The sequence below is a fragment of the Callithrix jacchus genome, chromosome 9 (assembly GCF_049354715.1).
Source record: "Callithrix jacchus isolate 240 chromosome 9, calJac240_pri, whole genome shotgun sequence".
In the NCBI taxonomy this organism is placed as follows: domain Eukaryota; kingdom Metazoa; phylum Chordata; class Mammalia; order Primates; family Cebidae; genus Callithrix; species Callithrix jacchus.
This window is the reverse complement of record NC_133510.1, coordinates 16,989,994-17,007,791: the sequence shown is the minus strand read 5'-3', so window position 1 is coordinate 17,007,791 and position 17,798 is coordinate 16,989,994. Positions and strand designations below refer to the sequence as shown.

The following is a 17,798-nucleotide window of genomic DNA, read 5'->3' as shown; positions in this document are numbered from 1 at the left end:
TGCCTACTGGTTGCTCAAAGCTGACTTTTCTAGAACGACTAGACTGGCTCTTTCATGTCATGCATCACCTGTTACCAGGTGGGCAGAGATAGAGGGAAAGTGGTCTAGGGAAGGTAGAAAGCCAGCAAGCCTCAGAACTGGAACTAACAAATCCTCTCTACTATTTCTCAGGCCCAGAGTGACTTGAGGGCTCACTTAAGGTCACACGGCTATTCAGAAGTAGTTGATTGTTAGGCCTCAGTTCAAAACATCTTCCCCCAATGTCAGTCACCATTATTGAAATCCCACCATTAGAGACTCTCGGAGACTCATTCATTAAGGACAGGGACCATGTCCTATTCACTATTTCACCTAACACTGTTTCACAGAGTTAGCTCAGAGCTTGCTGCATGGGAATCAGTAGATGGAAATAAATGAATGGATGAACAAATTAAAGACATTCCCGTTAAAATGATGACTACGCCTCTGGGAGGTGATTTGGATGGGTTGGGGATGAGTACACTGCTAAGAGAAAGCATACATCTGGGTCCCAGGAAGGTAATGTGTTATGGCAGAAGAGGTCTCTAGCTGTGCTAGACCTTGATACAAATTAACCTTTCCAAAATTCAGTTGCCTCATCTGTATGATGAGAATCCCAGTCGTACCATATAGCAGGATGTCAGATTCAAAAGGATGAAGTATGCTAGGGGCCTGGCAAGAGAAAGAAGTCAAGGAATGACAGATATTATTAACCTTGTCTCCTGGGAGCAGCAGGTGGGAGTAGGGTGGGGCCTATTGGGTGCAGAGACCTTGCAGACAGAATCCTGGCAAGGTACCAGGAAGACAACAGCCTGTTCTGCTCCTGGGGTATATTTACAGAAACACATCACCACCATCTTCATGCCCTTCCAAAGGCAGCACTCCATGCAGGTGGGCTGAACAATGCACATAAAAGCCATGGAGATGGCCCTGCCCCTTCAGGACGTGTATCCAAGGCAACTCCCTATGAGGAAGACAGAATAAAAATGTTAAATCTGCTTAGGATTAGGTGATGGTCAGTTCACACACATAGGGATGACAAGAGAGAGCGATTCCTGAGGATGGCGCTGGTCAGATGGTTCAGGGTGGGAGTTACATGTCCAGCCATGCAGAGCAAAAGGTGTAGTCTGGTCTGCTCTGTCAAGGCCCTATTACATAAAGTTCATCCCTGAGGCCAGGAGCTCTTCCAGCTCTGGCCCACAGCTCTTGCCAAATCTGGTTGGTAAGTGGAAGATGTGCACTCAAATCAACAGATTTTAGATTGCTTTGGACATGGTTTAGCTGAGTCAGAGGCCTAGGGCCTGGTAATCAAAGAAACCTGCCTGGTGATTCACTTATTTCCTCCTTTCTTACTCACATGGACACAGGGAATATGATCCAGGGCATCACCTTCTCCAGCTCCCCACAAAATGCTCTGCAGTGCACATCTCTAGTTTTAATTCTAAATGTGATCATGTATTTAAAACTTGGACCTATTCTACTTCCAGAAAGTCTTCAGATGGAAAAAACCCAAGGATATTATTTCCTTTGATCCCATGGACTCAGTTTTTTATTAATAACATTTATAATTAATAACATTTTGTGATGTCGGACTTCACAGACTTACAGATGATCAGAACTAGGAGGGGCCTTAGAGACAAACAGGTCCAGTCTTCTCATACAGATAAGGGAGCTGAGGCCTAGACAGATACTGACTTGTTCAAGGTCATATAAGCAGCAGTGGAGTCCAGACTAGAAGCCAGGTTTCTGTTTTTTTTTTTTTTGAGATGGAGTTTCGCTCTTATTACCCAGGCTGAAGTGCAATGGCGTGATCTTGGCTCACTGCAACCTCCGCCTCCTGGGTTCAGGCAATTCTCCTGCCTCAGCTTCCTGAGTAGCTGGGATTACAGGCACACGCCACCATGCCCAGCTAATTTTTTGTATTTTTAGTAGAGATGGGGTTTCACCATGTTGACCAGGATGGTCTCGATCTGTTGACCTCGTGATCCATCCGCCTCGGCCTTCCAAAGTGCTGGGATTACAGGCTTTAGCCACCGCGCCCGGCCGGAAGCCAGGTTTCTGTATGTTCTCTTCCACATCACATTGTAAGAAACCCTCTGAAAACACTCCTTCAGAGTCTTTCAGAGCCTGATTGAGGTGTATGATTTGTGATTTGGTTTGGGCTGAAAACAGCCTTGGACATCACCAAACCAGGCCTGGAAAATCCTGTACAACATAGATTGCAGCATGTTTTCTCCTATGTAAACTGCAGAGCTCACAGCTGTGGCAGAGGTCTATGACGTTGGGTAAGAGCTCACCAAGAACTTGACTGTGAATGATGTAGGAGCAAATGCACCTGGCTGAGGGGAGCTTTCCATCCTCGGCAATGCTGAGGAGTCGGGACAAGGTGGGATTAAGATCATACAAGCTACGCAAGCTTGGATGTAAATCCCAGCTTTTGTAATGATTTGCTATGTGCTATTGAGCAAGTCACTCAACCCTCTCTGAGCCTCGGTTTTCTCACTGCTAAAATAAAGATGATAACAGCTATCTCAGAGAGATGTGAGAATTACATGAAAAAAATGTATATAGAGGCCATGGCGTGGTGTCAAGTAAACTCTCTGTAAATGGCAGCTGGTCTGCCGGGATCTGTTTTGTTGCTGTTTGGTTGTTTAAATTGGGAGAAATTGTTTTCAGGCTTCCCCTATCCCATATCCTTTCAATCTGGAGATGTCTGTCTTCTCTCCACACTCTTCCCTTCTCCCTTTGATAGGCTTGCTGATCTATTGGTGATGGCATAGTTTCCCCTTGTCCTGGGCTTTTGCTAATTAAGAGGTAGTTGCTAAGAAATGCCTGGACACACTGGTGAGCGGCTCTGTGCTTCCCTCTCATCCCCTCTCGTTCTTTTCAGCCTCACTCCAACCCACCACACCCACTTCTCTCTCCCATCTTCCAAAATCAGGTTCTGAAAAAGACTTCAAGAAACTGACTAATCTGGATGGCCACCCCTGATGGAAGGGTACTCTCCAGACCCCAGAAACCTGGTCAGGGGTCTGGCCAGAAGCCAAAGGGGAGTGGAGCCTGCCTGCATCCCCTGGACAGCCTGGAGCAGAGGGAGACTCAGGAGCAGGCGCTGGGCCAGCTAGTCATGCTGAGGAAGGCACAGGAATTCTTTCAGACCTGTGATGTTGAAGGCAAAGGCTTCATCGCCAGGAGGGACATGCAGGTAAGCGGGGTTCCAGGTGGGCCTGCCCACTGAGAATGCCAAATGTCTTCCTGTCTCGGGTTAGGGCTTGTCCCATGGGAGGTGACATGCTTCACAGAAAAGATTCCATCAGTTCTGTCTTGGAAGGAGTGTCTGACCAAACTCTGCTAGGAGCCAGACCTCCTGGATTCCTTCTCTTTCTGGCTTTTACTTGCCATCGAACTCCAGGGTTGTTTCCTTCTCTGCCTTAGTAACTCACTGAGATTGTGGGAAGTGATAATAGTAACATAAGGGACTTAGTAAGACACAGGGAAGAGCCTTCTGCAACTGAAAGTAGACAGGCATCAACTTGAGTTCTACCAAAGTCGTTCCTGCTGTCTGTGCCTTGGGAACAGGTACCGTGTCAGCTGTCACAGCCTGGGAGGAAGGCATTTCTGATGTTGTTTAATCCATCTCTCACCTTCAAACCCAAACATCGCAGTAGGCCATGGTTCTCCAGAGAGATGGTGAGCCGAGCATCAGCGCACACCATTGCGTAGTGCAGGGCCCGGCAGCCTTTTTATAAAGGTCCAGAGAATAAAGATTTTCGGCTTTGTGGACCTTGAAGTCTCTATGACAACTACTCATGTCTGCCGTTGCAGCGCAAAAGCCTCCACAGGCAATATGTGAAAAAATGAGGGTGCTGTGTTCCAATAAAACTTTATGGACAAGGAAGTTTGAATTTTATGTAATTTCCATGTGTCACCAAATATGGTTCTCCTTTTGATATTTAAAAATGTAAAAACCAGTCTTAGCTCACTAGCTGTACCAAAGTAGGGGGTTGCTGCGTTAGCCCAGGGGCAGTGTGCCCACTCCTGGTCCGGTGCCTTTCTTTCTTTAGTTTCAAAAACTTCTCAGTGGCTGACTGAAGTCCCTTATGCTGTCGTCAGGATTTCACTTGAACATGGGTGAATAAAACACAGACTCCACTAGAGTACTTTGAAAGCAGCTCTTTTCCCCTCAGTCTTTGTGTCACTCACTCCATCCGAGTAGTTTTTGAAAGGATGCATCCCTGTGCTGTGGGAGCAGTGCAACATCTGGGTTCTCTCTCCCTCTCTCTCTCTCTTTTTTTTTTTTTAGACAGAGTTTCACGCTTGTTACCCAGGCTGGAGTGCAATGGCGTGATCTCGGCTCACCGCAACCTCCACCTCCTGGGTTCAGGCAATTCTCCTGCCTCAGCCTCCTGAGTAGCTGGGACTACAGGCACGCACCACCATGCCCAGCTATTTTTTGTATTTTTAGTAGAGACGGGGTTTCACCATGTTGACCAGGATGGTCTCGAGCTCTTGACCTCAGGATCCACCCGCCTTGGCCTCCCAAGGTTCTCTTTCTGTAAGTCCAGTTTTTCAAAATATACCAAAGTTGGGCAATGAAATGTAGACTCTCATTTGGCTCAGCCCTATCTCTGCTCATGTGTGTGAGCTGTGAGCTGTGGAGGCTGAGAAAGGAGCCTTGTGACCTAAGATGAACTGTGGCCGTTCTTTCTCTCCCTGGCCCCAAATGATGGTGCTTTTATGCTTCTCCACGAGCTATTCCACTGTGCAACTATTGTACGAATTGAGGGAAAAGACCTGGGGAACAGTACCAGCTCAGCCCGCAAGTGAGCCCAGCCCACCCTTCTTTGCAGTGATGACTCCTCCAGTAAGTTTCTGTCACCAAAACCCATTCCCCAAAGGCACATTCCATGTGGAAGGCAAGATTCAGTGTGTTTTGAGGAAACCTTTGACAAACCCTGTCTGTGAACTTCCTAATTGGCATTCACAGGTCTGCAGTAGTGGTGGCTGGTGGTAATGGGTTTAAAATCAGGCTTACCTTTTGATTATTCCCTCTAGAAAGGAAAAGAAAAGGGAATTCACATTTATAGACAGTCAACTCTGGGCCACATGTACTGTGTACCTCAGCTGTCTTGCTGTATATAACCTAATTAACTCTCATTGAGCCCTACTCTTTAATGAAGGGAGGAGGAGGCATGGGAAATTTAAATTAGGTATAAATTTTTAAAGAAGTCACTCATATTTGACTTGAAATATAGTCAGAAACATAAAGTCCCAGAGATACTGACTCAGCCTTCCTGCCCAGTCCTGCTCCTGATCCAGGCAGGAGGACATGGGAACCAACAAGCCACCAAGCAGATAACTTGGAATCCAAGGCATTCATTTTTGCCGTCTACTTAATTTTCTGAAGCTTTTTCTGAACCTGTGGACAGTGAAGCATTTGACATGTTTAGTTCTTTATGCTAACAAGGGCTGTCAAGAGAGAGAACAGAGCATGTCATGTCATTTAACCACCATCTCTGACTGCTTCCACTGGCCACCTCTGAAGGAAGATGGGCTCGGGGAGATGCGTGAAGAAGAATAAAAATGGCTCCTCATGGTCAACGCTGGCCATCTGCAGTAAGTCTCCATGTCCCTTGGCTCTCCTGGAGCAGGCCCTGCAGGCATCTGTATTGTTGGCTCGTCACTTCCACCTGGGGCTGTGGTGTGCATATGGTCACCCCCTTTGGTTGGTGTCCAGCTTCCTGGGCCTGGCCACCACCACCTTTTTTACCTTAGGCTCCCAGCAGAGCCTTATGGGTACTGAAAGGAGAAGAGCTCACATTTTTCTTTCTTTCATTTTTATTTGTTTGAGATGGAGTTTTGCTCTGTCACTCAGGCTGGAGTGTAGTGACGCAATCTTGGCTCACTGCAATCTCTGCCTCCTGGGTTCAAGTGATTCCCTTGCCTCAGCCTCTCGAGTAGCTGGGACTACAGCACATGCCACCATGCCCAGCTAATTTTTTTGTATTTAGCAGAGATGGGGTTTCACCATGTTGGCCAGGTTGGTCTCGATCTTCTGACCTCATGATTCACCTGCTTCGGCCTCCCGAAGTGCTGGGATTATAGGCATGAGCCACTGTGCCCAGCCTCACATTTTTCATATACACACAAATTCAGAAACCAGGAAAGGCCCTTGACAGCAGAGAGTGGTCTTCAAGGAAGGAGACACTGCATGCCAAGTGGAAGGGAGAACACAGGAGGCTGAGGACCTAGTGGAGAAGTCAAGGGGGAAGAAAGTCATGGACAGCTTGCATTTTTTTTGAAAATGGAATGGGGTGCTGGCCAACATGGCCAATAGACATAGCCAGGTGGAACAGCTGCCACTGAAGGACCAAGATGACTATTGCACTCCTAACAGGTCTTCAGAGGGAAGGCACTGAGAGTGGATGGAAGGAAGACACAGAATCTAGGCTGAAAGGGTAGGAAGCTGGGAATCCTGCATGGGGCTACCATGCACGGGACTCATTCCCAGCCTACAACAACTCCAGGGGAATTGCTGAGTTGAACTGGCAAGGAGCAGCCCACTCTCTCCATGGGACCCTGGAACCCCAGCAGGAGGAGACCCCTCAACCACCATGGACACTCGAAGTGGCAGGGAAAAGTGTTAGAGAAGTAGAGGCACCACATTAGCTGATGCAGAGCCCAGAGGGTTTGATGTGGGAACATCTGTAGGAGAGCGTGGCCAGATGCAGAGAACCCCAATAAGATACTTCACAAGAAGATCATCCTCAAGACACATGATAATCAGATTCTCCAAGATTGAAATGAAAGAAAACTGTTAAAGGCAGCTACAGAGAAAGGTCAGGTCACCTACAAAGGGAAGCCCATCAGACTAGCAGCAGACTTCTCAGTAGAAACTCTACAAGCCAGAAGATATTGGGGTCCAATATTCATCATACATGAAGAAAAGAAATTTCAACCCAAAATTTCGTATCCAGCCAAACTAAGCTTCATAAATGAAACAGAAATAAGATCCTCTTCACACAAGCAAATGCTAAGAGAATTTGTTACCACTGACCTGCTTTACAAGAAACCCATTTCCCTAGGCTCGACTTGCTCCTATAGGAGACTTTAGTCCTACGTGAACTGTCAGGCCTGAACTCTGCAGGGCAGTCTTGTCCATAAGACAGGGCTGGTCTGACCTGAGCACTCCTTGGTCTGCCGGCCTCTTCCAGGGACTCAGCCTGGATATGCTTGGTTGTGGAGCAGCAGCAGGTGCTCTGGGGGCTTGCATCATGGCTCCTGTGCTGGTGGACTTTTGGCTGACTGGCAGAGAGCTCCAGTAGGGTGGCCCCTAAGCTGCTCTCTCCCCACACTGCAGCTTCCCCTGGGCCCATAGCAACACCCCATGTTGCTTTGCCAGTGCATGTGTGTGCAGGTGGGTTTTGCCTTCCTTGCCCTGCCAGCACTCACATAGACATGCACCCTGTTCTGCCACTGTTGTGGTAGGAGTGCACTCTGCATTTCTTCTCTGCCAGACCACCACTGCAGTTGGAGCCTTTGGGGCACAGAGCCAGCCAGCCACACCCTTACCAGTGCCCCATTCTGATGCCAACACTGCCATGGAATTGAAACTAGGTACAGAGAACAGCAAACCCTTCCCCTGCCCTGAGCGATCACCCCTGCCTGTGGTGGTGGAGAGCATGCACACAGACCTGCACTAGCCAGTGCCCCACCCTCATGTAACACCACCACCAGCACAACTATGCACACAGGCACTCACAGTGTGTGCTGCCGTCATCACTGTCATGAACACTCACACAGAGGCAGACACTCTGGCACCTACTAACATCCTGCGGCAGCCAGTGAGTGTGCACCCTACCATGTTGCCGCTGCTGCTGCAGCTGGCACATATGGAGGACAGACCCTACTGCCACCGCTCTACAAAAAGCTTTGGCTGCCTGACAGCACCCATTGAAATGCAGTGACCAATGGCCCAGAAGCACCCTCACCCCCACCCCCACCCCCACAGCACAGTATATTCCTAACCTTGAGGAACCAGAGAAAAAAACAGGGCCTGATACAAGTCCCCACACAGTCCAGGAGTTGGGAGCTGAGCATTGGCCCCCTAAAATCTTCCAGAAATGAAGTCAGTCAGCTAAACCCACCTTATACCACAATCAAACCTTCCAGGTCATTGAATAGAATAAAAGAAAAAAAAATCCAAAGGTCAGCTACTTCAAAGAGTGAAGAAATACCAGCCCACAAAGATGAGAAAGAATCAGTGCAAGAACTCTGACAACTCAAAAAGCCAGAGTATCTGCAACTGCACTACCTTCCCAGAGAGGGCTCTGAACTGGGCTGAGATGGCTGACCTGACAAAAAGATATGAATAGGAATGAGGATCACTGAGATGCAGGCATACATTGAAACCCAATTCAAGGAAGCTAAGAATCACAATAAAATGATATAGCAGCTGACAGACAAAATAGCCAGTATAGAAAGGAATGTAACTGATGGGATAGATCTGAAAAACCACACTACCAGAGCTCCTGATGGAAGCACTAAACATGAAGAGGAAAGATTATGAACTTCATAATGCAATCACAAGTATTAATAACAGAATAGACCAACAGAGGGAAGAATCTCAGAGCTTGAAGACTGGCTTTTTGAAATAAGACAGACAAGAATAGAGAAAAAAGAATGAAAAGGAATGAACAAAACCTCTGAGAAATATGGGATTATATAAAGAGGCCAAATCTATGACTTATTGGTGTCCCTGAAAGAGATAGGGAGAGTGTAAGCACTTTGGAAAACATATTTCAGGATATCAACCATGAGAACTTTCCCAACCTAGCTAGAGAGGCCAACATTCAAATTTAGGAAATTTCAGAGAACCCTGGTCAGATACTTCATGAGAAGATCATCCTCAACACACATAGTAATCATATTGTCCAAGATTGAAATGAAAGAAAAAAATGTTAAAGGCAGCTATAGAGAAAGGTCAGGTCACCTTCAAACAGCAGCCCATCAGACTAACACCAGACTTTTCAGTAGAAACCCTACATGCCAGAAGAGATTGGGGGCCAATATTCAACATACATAAAGAAAAGAAAGTTCAACACAGAATTTCATATCCAGCCAAACTAAGTTTCATAAATGAAGGAGAAATAAGATCCTTTTTCAGACAAGCAAATGCTGAGGAAGTTTGTTACCACTGACCTGCTTTACCAGAGCTCCTGATGGAAGCACTAAACATGAAGAGGAAAGATTGTTACCAGCCGCTACAAAAACACACTTAAGTATGCAGACCAGTGACACTATATAGCAACCACACAAACAAGTCTGCATAACCAGCTAACATCATGACAGGATCAAATCCACACATGTTAATAATAACCTTAATACAAACATGCTAAATGCCCCAATTAAAAGGCAGAGAGTGACAAGCTGGATAAAACACCAAGACCCACTGGTGTCCTGTCTTCAAGAGACCCATCTCACTTGCAATGACACAAATAGGCCGAAAATAAAGGGATAGAGAAAAATCTACCAAGCAAATGGAAAACAGAAAAAAAGCAGGGGTTGCAATCCTAATTTCAGACCAACAGACTTTAAACCAAGGAAGACAAAGAAGGGCATTACATATAGTCCAGAAGAAACTGATAAATTCCTGGATACATACACCCTCCCAAGACTGAGCCAGGAAGAAATTGAATCCCTGAACAGACAAGTTACAAGCTCTGTAACTGAATCCATAACAAATAATCTACCAACCAAAAGAAAAAGCCAATGACCAGACAGATTCACAGCTGAATTCTACCAGATGTACAAAGAAGAGCTGGTGCAATTCCTACTGAAACTATTCCAAAAAATTGAGGAGGAGGAATTCCTTTCTAACTCACTCTATGAGGCCAGCATTATCCTGATATCAAAACCTGGCAGAGACACAACAAAAAAAGAAAACTTCAGGCCAATATCCTTGATGAACATTAATGCAAAATTCCTCAGCAAAATACAGGCAAACCAAATCCAGCAGCACACCAAAAAGCTTACCCACCATGATCAAGTAAGCTTTTCCCCTGGGATGCAAGGTTGGTTCAACACACACAAGTCAAGAAATGTAATTCCTTACATAAACAGAACTAAAGACAAAAAACATGATTATCTCAATAGATGCAGAAAAGACTTTTGATAAGATTCAACAGCTCTCCATGTTAAAAACTCTCAACAAACTGTGTATTGAAGAAACATACCTCAAAATAATAAGAGCCATCTATGGCAAACCAACAGCCAACATCATACTGAATGGAAGCAAAAGCTTCCATTCATACTGAATGAATCAAAAGCTGGAAGCATTCCCCTCTTGAAAACCAGCACAAGACACAGATGCCCTTTTTCACCACTCCAATTTAACATACTATAGGAAGTCCTGGTCGGAGCAATCAGGCAAAAGAAAGCAATAAAAGATATCCAGTTAGGAAGAGAGGAGGTCAAGCTATCTCTGTTTGCAGAAGACAAGATCCTGTATCTTAAAAACTTCACAGTCTCATCCCAAAAACTCCATAAGCTGATAAACAACTTAAGCAAAGTCTCAGGACTTTGTACAAAATCACTAGCACTCCTACACAGCAACAGCAGCCAAGCTGAGAGCCAAATCAGGAACACATTCCCATTGCCACAAAGAGAATAAAATACCTAGGAATATAGCTAACCAGGAAGGTGAAAGATCTCTATAAGGAGAACTAAAAAACACTGCTCAGAAAAATTGGAGATGACACAAACAAATGGAAAAGCATTCTATGCTCATGGATCAGAAAAATCAAAGTGTCGTTAAAATGGCAATACTGCCCAAAGCAATAGATTCAATGCCATTCCTATCAAACTACCAAGGACATTCTTCACAGAACTAGAAAAATCCATATGGAACCCAAAAACGAGCTCAAATAGCCAAGACAATCCTAAGCAGAAAGAACAGAGCTGGAGGCATAACATTACCTGACTTCAAATTATACAACAGGGCTATAGTAACCAAAACAGCATGGTACTGATACAAAAACAGACACGTAGACCAATGGAACAGAATAGAGAGCCCCGAAATAAGGCTGCACACCTACAACCATCTGATCTGTGACAAAGCTAACAAGAACAAGCAATGGAGAAAGGACTCCCCATTCAATAAATAATGCTGGGATAACTGGCTAGCCATATGCAGAAGATGGAAACTGGACCCCTTCCTTACACTATATACAAAAATTAACTCAAAATTGATTACAGACTTAAATGTAAAACCTAAAATTATTAAAAAACAAAACAAAACAAAACCTGGAAGACAACCTAGGCAATACAATTCTGAACATAGGAATGGGCAAGGATTTCATGATGAAGATGCCAGAAGCAATGGCAACAAAAGCAAAAATTGACAAATGGAGTCTAATTAAACTAAAGAGCTTCTGCACAGCAAAAGAAATTATCAACAGAGTAAACACACAACCTACAGAATGGGAGAAAATGTTTGCAAACTATGCACTGACAAAGGTCTAATACTCATCATCTATAAGGAACTTAAATTTATAAGAAATAAGCAATCCCATTAAAAAGTGGGCAAAAGACATGAACAGACACTTTTCAAAAGAAGACATGCATGCATCCATCAAGCATATGAAAAAAGGCTCATCACTGATCATTAGAGAAATGCAAATCAAAACCACAATGAGATACCATCTCACACCAGTCAGAATGGCTATTATTAAAGAGTCAAAAAATAACAGGTGCTGGCAAGGTGGAAGAGCTAAAGGAACACTTATACGCTGTTGGTGGGAGTGTAAATGAGTTCAGCCATTGTAGAAAGCAGTGTGGCAGTTCCTCAAAAACCTAGAAACAGAACTACCATGGACCCAGCAATCCCATTACTGAGTATATACCCAAAGGAATATAAATCATTCTGACACGAAGACACGTGCATGTGTATGTTCACTGTAGCACTATTCACAATAGCAAAGACATGGAATCAAACTAAATGCCTATCAATGGTGGACTGGATAAGGAAAATGTGATACATATACACCATGGAATATTGCGTAGCCATAAAAAAGAACAAGAGCATGTCTTTTGTGGGCATATGGGTAGAGCTGGAGGCCATTATCCTGGGCAAACTAATTCAGGAACAGGAAATCAAATACATGTTCTCACTTATAAGTGGGAGCTAAAGGATGTGTGTCCAACACACACTGGGGCCAGTTGGACAGTGGAGGGTGACAGGAGGGAGAGGACCTGGAAAAACAACTAATGGCTACTAGTCTTAACACGTGGGTGATGAAATAGCATGTACCATAAACCTCCATGACACAAGTTTACCCATATAACAAACCTGCATATATGCACCTGAACTTAAAAGTTGAAGGAAAGAAAGAGAGAGAGAGAGAAAAAGGAAGGAAGAGAAAGAAAGAAAGAAAAGAAAAAAAGAAGGAAGGAAAGAAGGAAGGAAGGAAGGAAGGGAGGGAGGGAGGGAGGGAGGGAGGGAAAATGGAATGAGAGGAGTAAGCCCCTCCTCTAGGGCTGTTTTTCTTCTTTCTTCTTATTACAAAAAACTATTTGTGGATGGTGAAATTGGTTTACAATTGTCAAGGGGGCGGGGAGACTGCCACGTGATCTGAGCCTACCAGTAAGTAACCAGCCCATTCAGATAAAGCAGGGACCACAGGGAGAAAGGGCAGGATGCTTTAGCTGTTTATAATAGGGGTCCCTGAGAAACCCGGAGAAACCCAGGAGGAGCCGAAGGTGGATTGCACTCAAGACTAGGAGCACAGTGGTCTTCTGTTCAAGGCTTCCCGAACATATGTTCTGCTCCAGGGACAGCGGATGATGGACATTGACCTGCGTTAACAGAGTTTAGGCAGTCCTCTGCCTCCCTGGTGACTCCTCAGATGTCACACTGTCCTCAATGAGGAACCTCTCTGGGTTTTGTGGGGACCTCTCCAGACAGAATTGGGGTAGATGTTGCTTTTCAGGGTTAGGTCTGGTGCAGTAACTTGGAAACTTCCTGCGAGGCCGAGTCAGTCCTGCCTCAGAGGAAAGAAGGACGGAGAGGATACGGCTGCAGAGAGCTGAAGAGACTCCACCAGCTGGGAGAAGAAGATGGGGAGAGGATGGGCAGGAAATCTCTCTGAGCAAACCTGGAGTCTCAAAAACTCTGTTTACCTGATTTTTTGGAGGAGTAAAATGATTGTCTACCAACACCAAGCACCTGCCTCCCCAGCACTGCCCAGAATTCTTGTCTATGCTAATTTTAAGAGTCACTGAGGAGTTGGCAAACTAACCCAGTCTGAGCCGCTACCTGTTTTTGTAAGTAAAGTTTTACAAAACTCCTGACTTAGGTTAAATAGAAAACTTTAGAAGATTTTTGCAGTAAATTAACTTGGGTTTTAATCCTCACTCTGCAACTTCCTGGTTACATGAATCTGTGTGAGTCTCTTAACCCCTCTGGGCTATAGTTTCTCAGCGGTGAAGTATTTATAGCTACCTCCCCGCATTTGAATTCAAATTCAAAGAGAATTGAATGAGCTTAAGCATGCAGCACACTGAGCCCTGAGACTGGGACCTGGAAATCCCTGGACATGCGCTGTATATGAACCACATCCCATAGGCCGAGACCGAGTCCCTGATGTCCTCTGCACTGTGATTGGGTTTAATTGTGCTAAAACACAGTCTACCATTGCAACCGTTTTCTGAGCGTGCCGCTCAGTGACATTAAGTACATTCACTTCCTTCTACGACCACCATTACCGCTTATCTCCAGAACTCTTTGTACCTTGCAAAACAGAAACTCTTGACCCATAAAACAATGTCCTCATTTCACCTACTCCCAGACCCTGGCAACCACCATTCTATTTTCTGTGTCTCTGAATTTGCCTATTCAAGGTATCCCACATAGGTGGAGTGATATAATATTTGTCCTTTTGTGACTGGCTTATTTTGCTTAGTATAATGTCTTCAAGTTTCATCCGTATTGTAGCACGTGTCAGAATATTTTTAAAGGCTGAATAATATTCCATTGCATGTATATACCACATTTTGTTTCTCCATTCCTGCATTAGTCCATACCTGAGTAGCTTCCACCTGTTGGCTATTTGTGAATAATGGTGATACGGCTTTCCATTCTTCTGGGTATATGCCCAGAAGTGGAATTGCTGGATCATAGGCTAATCCTATTTTGTAAAGTTTCTGAGGAGACACCATACCATTTTATACAATGGCTGCACCATCACATTGTAATTTTAAGATGCAAGTTGTCTGTCCTGTCTTAGAGAAAAGAAATGGGCATTTCTACCTGAAAGGGAACCTTCCACTCATATCCAGCTCATATACAGCAGCTGGATATGAGTGAAAGGTTCTTCTTTGTGTACAGTCTACATGAATGGCGGCATTTTTCCTCCTAGAGGACCTAAGGCAATGTGTCATTTTCACGACTACGCCAATTGTCACGCTTGGGGTTAGGTTCCAGCCTGTGCTGAGGTCTGAGGGAGTGGGTGGATGAGAGAAGGAAGACTCGAGGCACTGGAGTCAGGTGCGTATGGTTTCATCCAGCAGCCGCTTTCATCAACAGCTTTCTCACACTGTCCGCCCTGTCTTGGCTGCTTAGTCCAGCGGCCCCCACACACCGTTGTGTGGCTGGCTCTTCCTTGCCTTCAGGGTCAGCAGCTTAACTCTTTCTCTCTTTGGGCATGTGCTCTGGCTCCCCAGTGTCTGTCTACAAAGAAGACAGCTCTGACTTTCTCTGGGCACAAGCACACCTGCACAGTGTCAACTGGGCAATTATACCTTTTACAGACAATAATGGCGTAGAGCCAGGCGATGGCCTTCTCATGTTATGGCTGTGTGACAGAGTTAACAAGTGGGGTTACATGCCTGTGCTCTAAACTCACTGAGTCACGCGGGATGTAAACATTCTACCTTGGTCTGTCCTTGACCAAAGCACAGCCATGTTCCTTACAGAGTATGGAGGTAAGGAACTCCATACCCTGTAAGGAAGTTCCATACCCTTTTTGACTGTGACGACTGGTGAGGGAAGTGCTGCTGGCATCTAGCAGGCAAAGCCCAGGAATGCTGCTGTATATCCTATAATACACAGGATGGTCCCTCCCTGCCTTCCCCTCCACTGCCCCCTTAACAAAAAATTGTTCTTTCCAAAATGTCAGTAGTGTAGAGGTTGAGAAACTCTGGCCTATACCAAGTAATCAGCCCAAGCCAAGTACATCAAGGCACAAAGCAGATAAAGGTTGATCCTGCCCTCCCACCTCCCACTCTTGTCCTAAAGTGATTTGGGATAGCTGAGCTGTACCACAGAGAAAAGGGTGGTTGGTGCTGGAACGGGGGTTTGAAAAGAATGCTGTGGATGCCCCAGGAGGGACAGTGTAATTCTGGACATAAACATGGATATCCTCTGATTTTCTCCTTAATAAAAATGTCATGGAAGCATGTTTGAGGCTATGCAACTGTATGCTTTAAGCTACATGAGGTATGTTTTCTGGGCTGGTGACCAGGAAGGTAACAGGGTCTGGCTGGAATGCAGCAAAAGCCATCATTTTCCCGCAGCTCTGGAGCATGAACTCTCAGTGCTGCTGCTGCAGATGCCTCATGTTCCAGGTCCTGGAAGGTTGCCAGTCACTGTAAGTCTTGCTGAGAATTAGCAGCTGGGCTGGTCAGGATCTGGAGGTGTGAGGTCCAGACCAGTACTCTGTACACAGGAGCTCAGGGTCTCCTGCCGTTCTTCTTAGTCAAGCACTTCTTTATGCCTTCCTTCAACACTTACCTAAATAGTCCATATTTGTCAGCATTGGGCTAGATCCTGGGGACACATCAATGCCTGACAAATGAGGTCCCTGTTCCAGGAGCACTGAGGGAGCAGACATTCATCAACTAATCACATCTATCTGTCTATAAAATGCTTATGGAGATAAGACTTACGAAGAAGAGAAATGTACTTTGGGGAGCTCGTATAATCTGACCTAACCTGGGGAGTTGCAAGGACCTCACAGAGGAAGTGATGCAGGGGCTGAGAGTGAAGGAAGAGTGAGGCTGGCGTTTAAAGGAGCCGCGGAGTTCTCAAGAGCTCCTGGGCCACAGGCAGTATGAACAGGAAGCTGAGATCTTCCTCGTGCCTCCCTTTTTCCCTGGTCCACCCTTCCAGGTGTGAGAAAATGCTGTGAGTGCAGCAGGATCTCTGGAAGGGTGGGTCTTGGTGGTGCTGGCAAGAGAGACTTTGTGTTACGATTTTGGTGGTGCTGGTAGGGGTAGGCGTGGGAGGTAATGAAGGTGAGGGAATTACAGAATGAATGCACTGAAGAACGATTAGACAGTTGCTCAAGCCCTCATCGGAAAATCAATTCTTTTCCCAGCTGTGGTCTCCACTGTGGCTTTAGGCAAATCTCAGAGCCTCACAGGCCTATTGCACAGTGGAATAAATAATCTCGCTCCCCTCCACCCTGCTTATCTCACTTAGTTAAAAATGTAAACAGTACCAGGAGACCATACCAGAAGAAGCTGGTTCTCCATGACTCTGCAGGCCCCAAGCAGAGTGATAAATAGGAGATAATTATGGTTATTAAGACTAAAAGATATTTCAAAGAGGGCCAGGAAACCAAGGTTAGAGAACCAGGTATAGTACAGTTGCAGAGAAGGCTGAAGAAGCGCTCAGCACTGATTTGCCAGGACATGAAGAGTAAGAATTACTTGGAACCTATTATATTGCTTTCCCCATCTTTGCTGAGAACAGAAGGAGGCAACTGGCTTCAGATGTAGACAAGAAGGACTGCTATTAGACAACGGGAGGATTTGGGGTTGGAAGTGCTGCTAGATTCAGGAATGATGCCTAAGGTGAGCTGTGAACTAGCCTCTCCTGGTTCATGCCAACGAGAAAAAGATGTAAGGGGTGTTTGGGTGAAAGGCATATGGAGGGGGGGCCCGTTGATCTCTGGAATTTTCTCGCAGCTCATTTGTAGCTCCAGCCCAGTGTGAGAGACCACATTTTGAATCAGTTCCAGCAGTCCTAGGCTGAGGGTGGGGAAGGAGGAAAGATTATCCCAAGGAAGGACTGGAATGTGAGCCTGACAGGCACTTGTGCCATACCTCAGGTGTGATGCTCTTGATTTCCAGTGACGCTAACAGAATCCCTGCTTGCAAAACTGACTCTCCTCACCCCGTATTCTTCTACTGCAGCTTTCAAGACAGCTGGTTTATGGATTGTTGATACGTCAGAGATTTTGCTGAATGCTAAGCAGATGTACTTCTAGAATCTTTGCACACTCTCTCACTGTCTTCCCATTTTTGAAAAGCCCATTCATATTTAATTCAATTCTTCCAAATGGCTTCCACGTCAGCCTGTCTTCCCGCTTCGTAATGCATCATAGTCTCCCTTAATGCCTGCACCTGCCAAATTAAGCTTTATGGCTTAGCAGCTAAAACTGCCATAGGATCAAGCCAAGTGTTCTTGCCAGTTATGTTATGGGCTTTCACACCTGCCACCTCTTTTATATTGCTGAGTTGGTATATACCTTTCTTCCTACAAAGGCTTGTATTCGTTGTCTTCAGCTGTCAGTCACTTCCACACCAGCAATTTTGCATAGTTACCCCTTAGGTAACTGAGAGGAAGGAGATGGTTGGCTGAGATATAATGAACTCTCTGGGGAGTCCTCATGTGGACACCTAGATTATTTGGGCATAAGGAGACACTTGCTTCAATTATGCAAATTAGCCTTGGCCTGGGGCCATTGCACATCAGGCAGAAGGCCAGAAGAGAGCAG

At 45.5% G+C, this 17,798-nt stretch overlaps 1 protein-coding gene across 3 annotated transcripts in view; it reads left to right on the top strand.

Annotated features, from left to right (window-relative positions):
• CRACR2A (calcium release activated channel regulator 2A) overlaps positions 1-17,798 on the top strand; it is a 137,083-nt gene that overhangs the window by 53,303 nt on the left and 65,982 nt on the right. For all 3 annotated transcript variants that reach the window (XM_078338467.1, XM_078338468.1, XM_054238030.2), the window contains exon 3: positions 2,960-3,223. In XM_078338467.1, coding sequence (XP_078194593.1) covers positions 2,996-3,223 — 228 coding nt within the window. In that variant the 5' untranslated portion in view covers positions 2,960-2,995. The remainder of the gene's footprint in view (positions 1-2,959; positions 3,224-17,798) is intronic.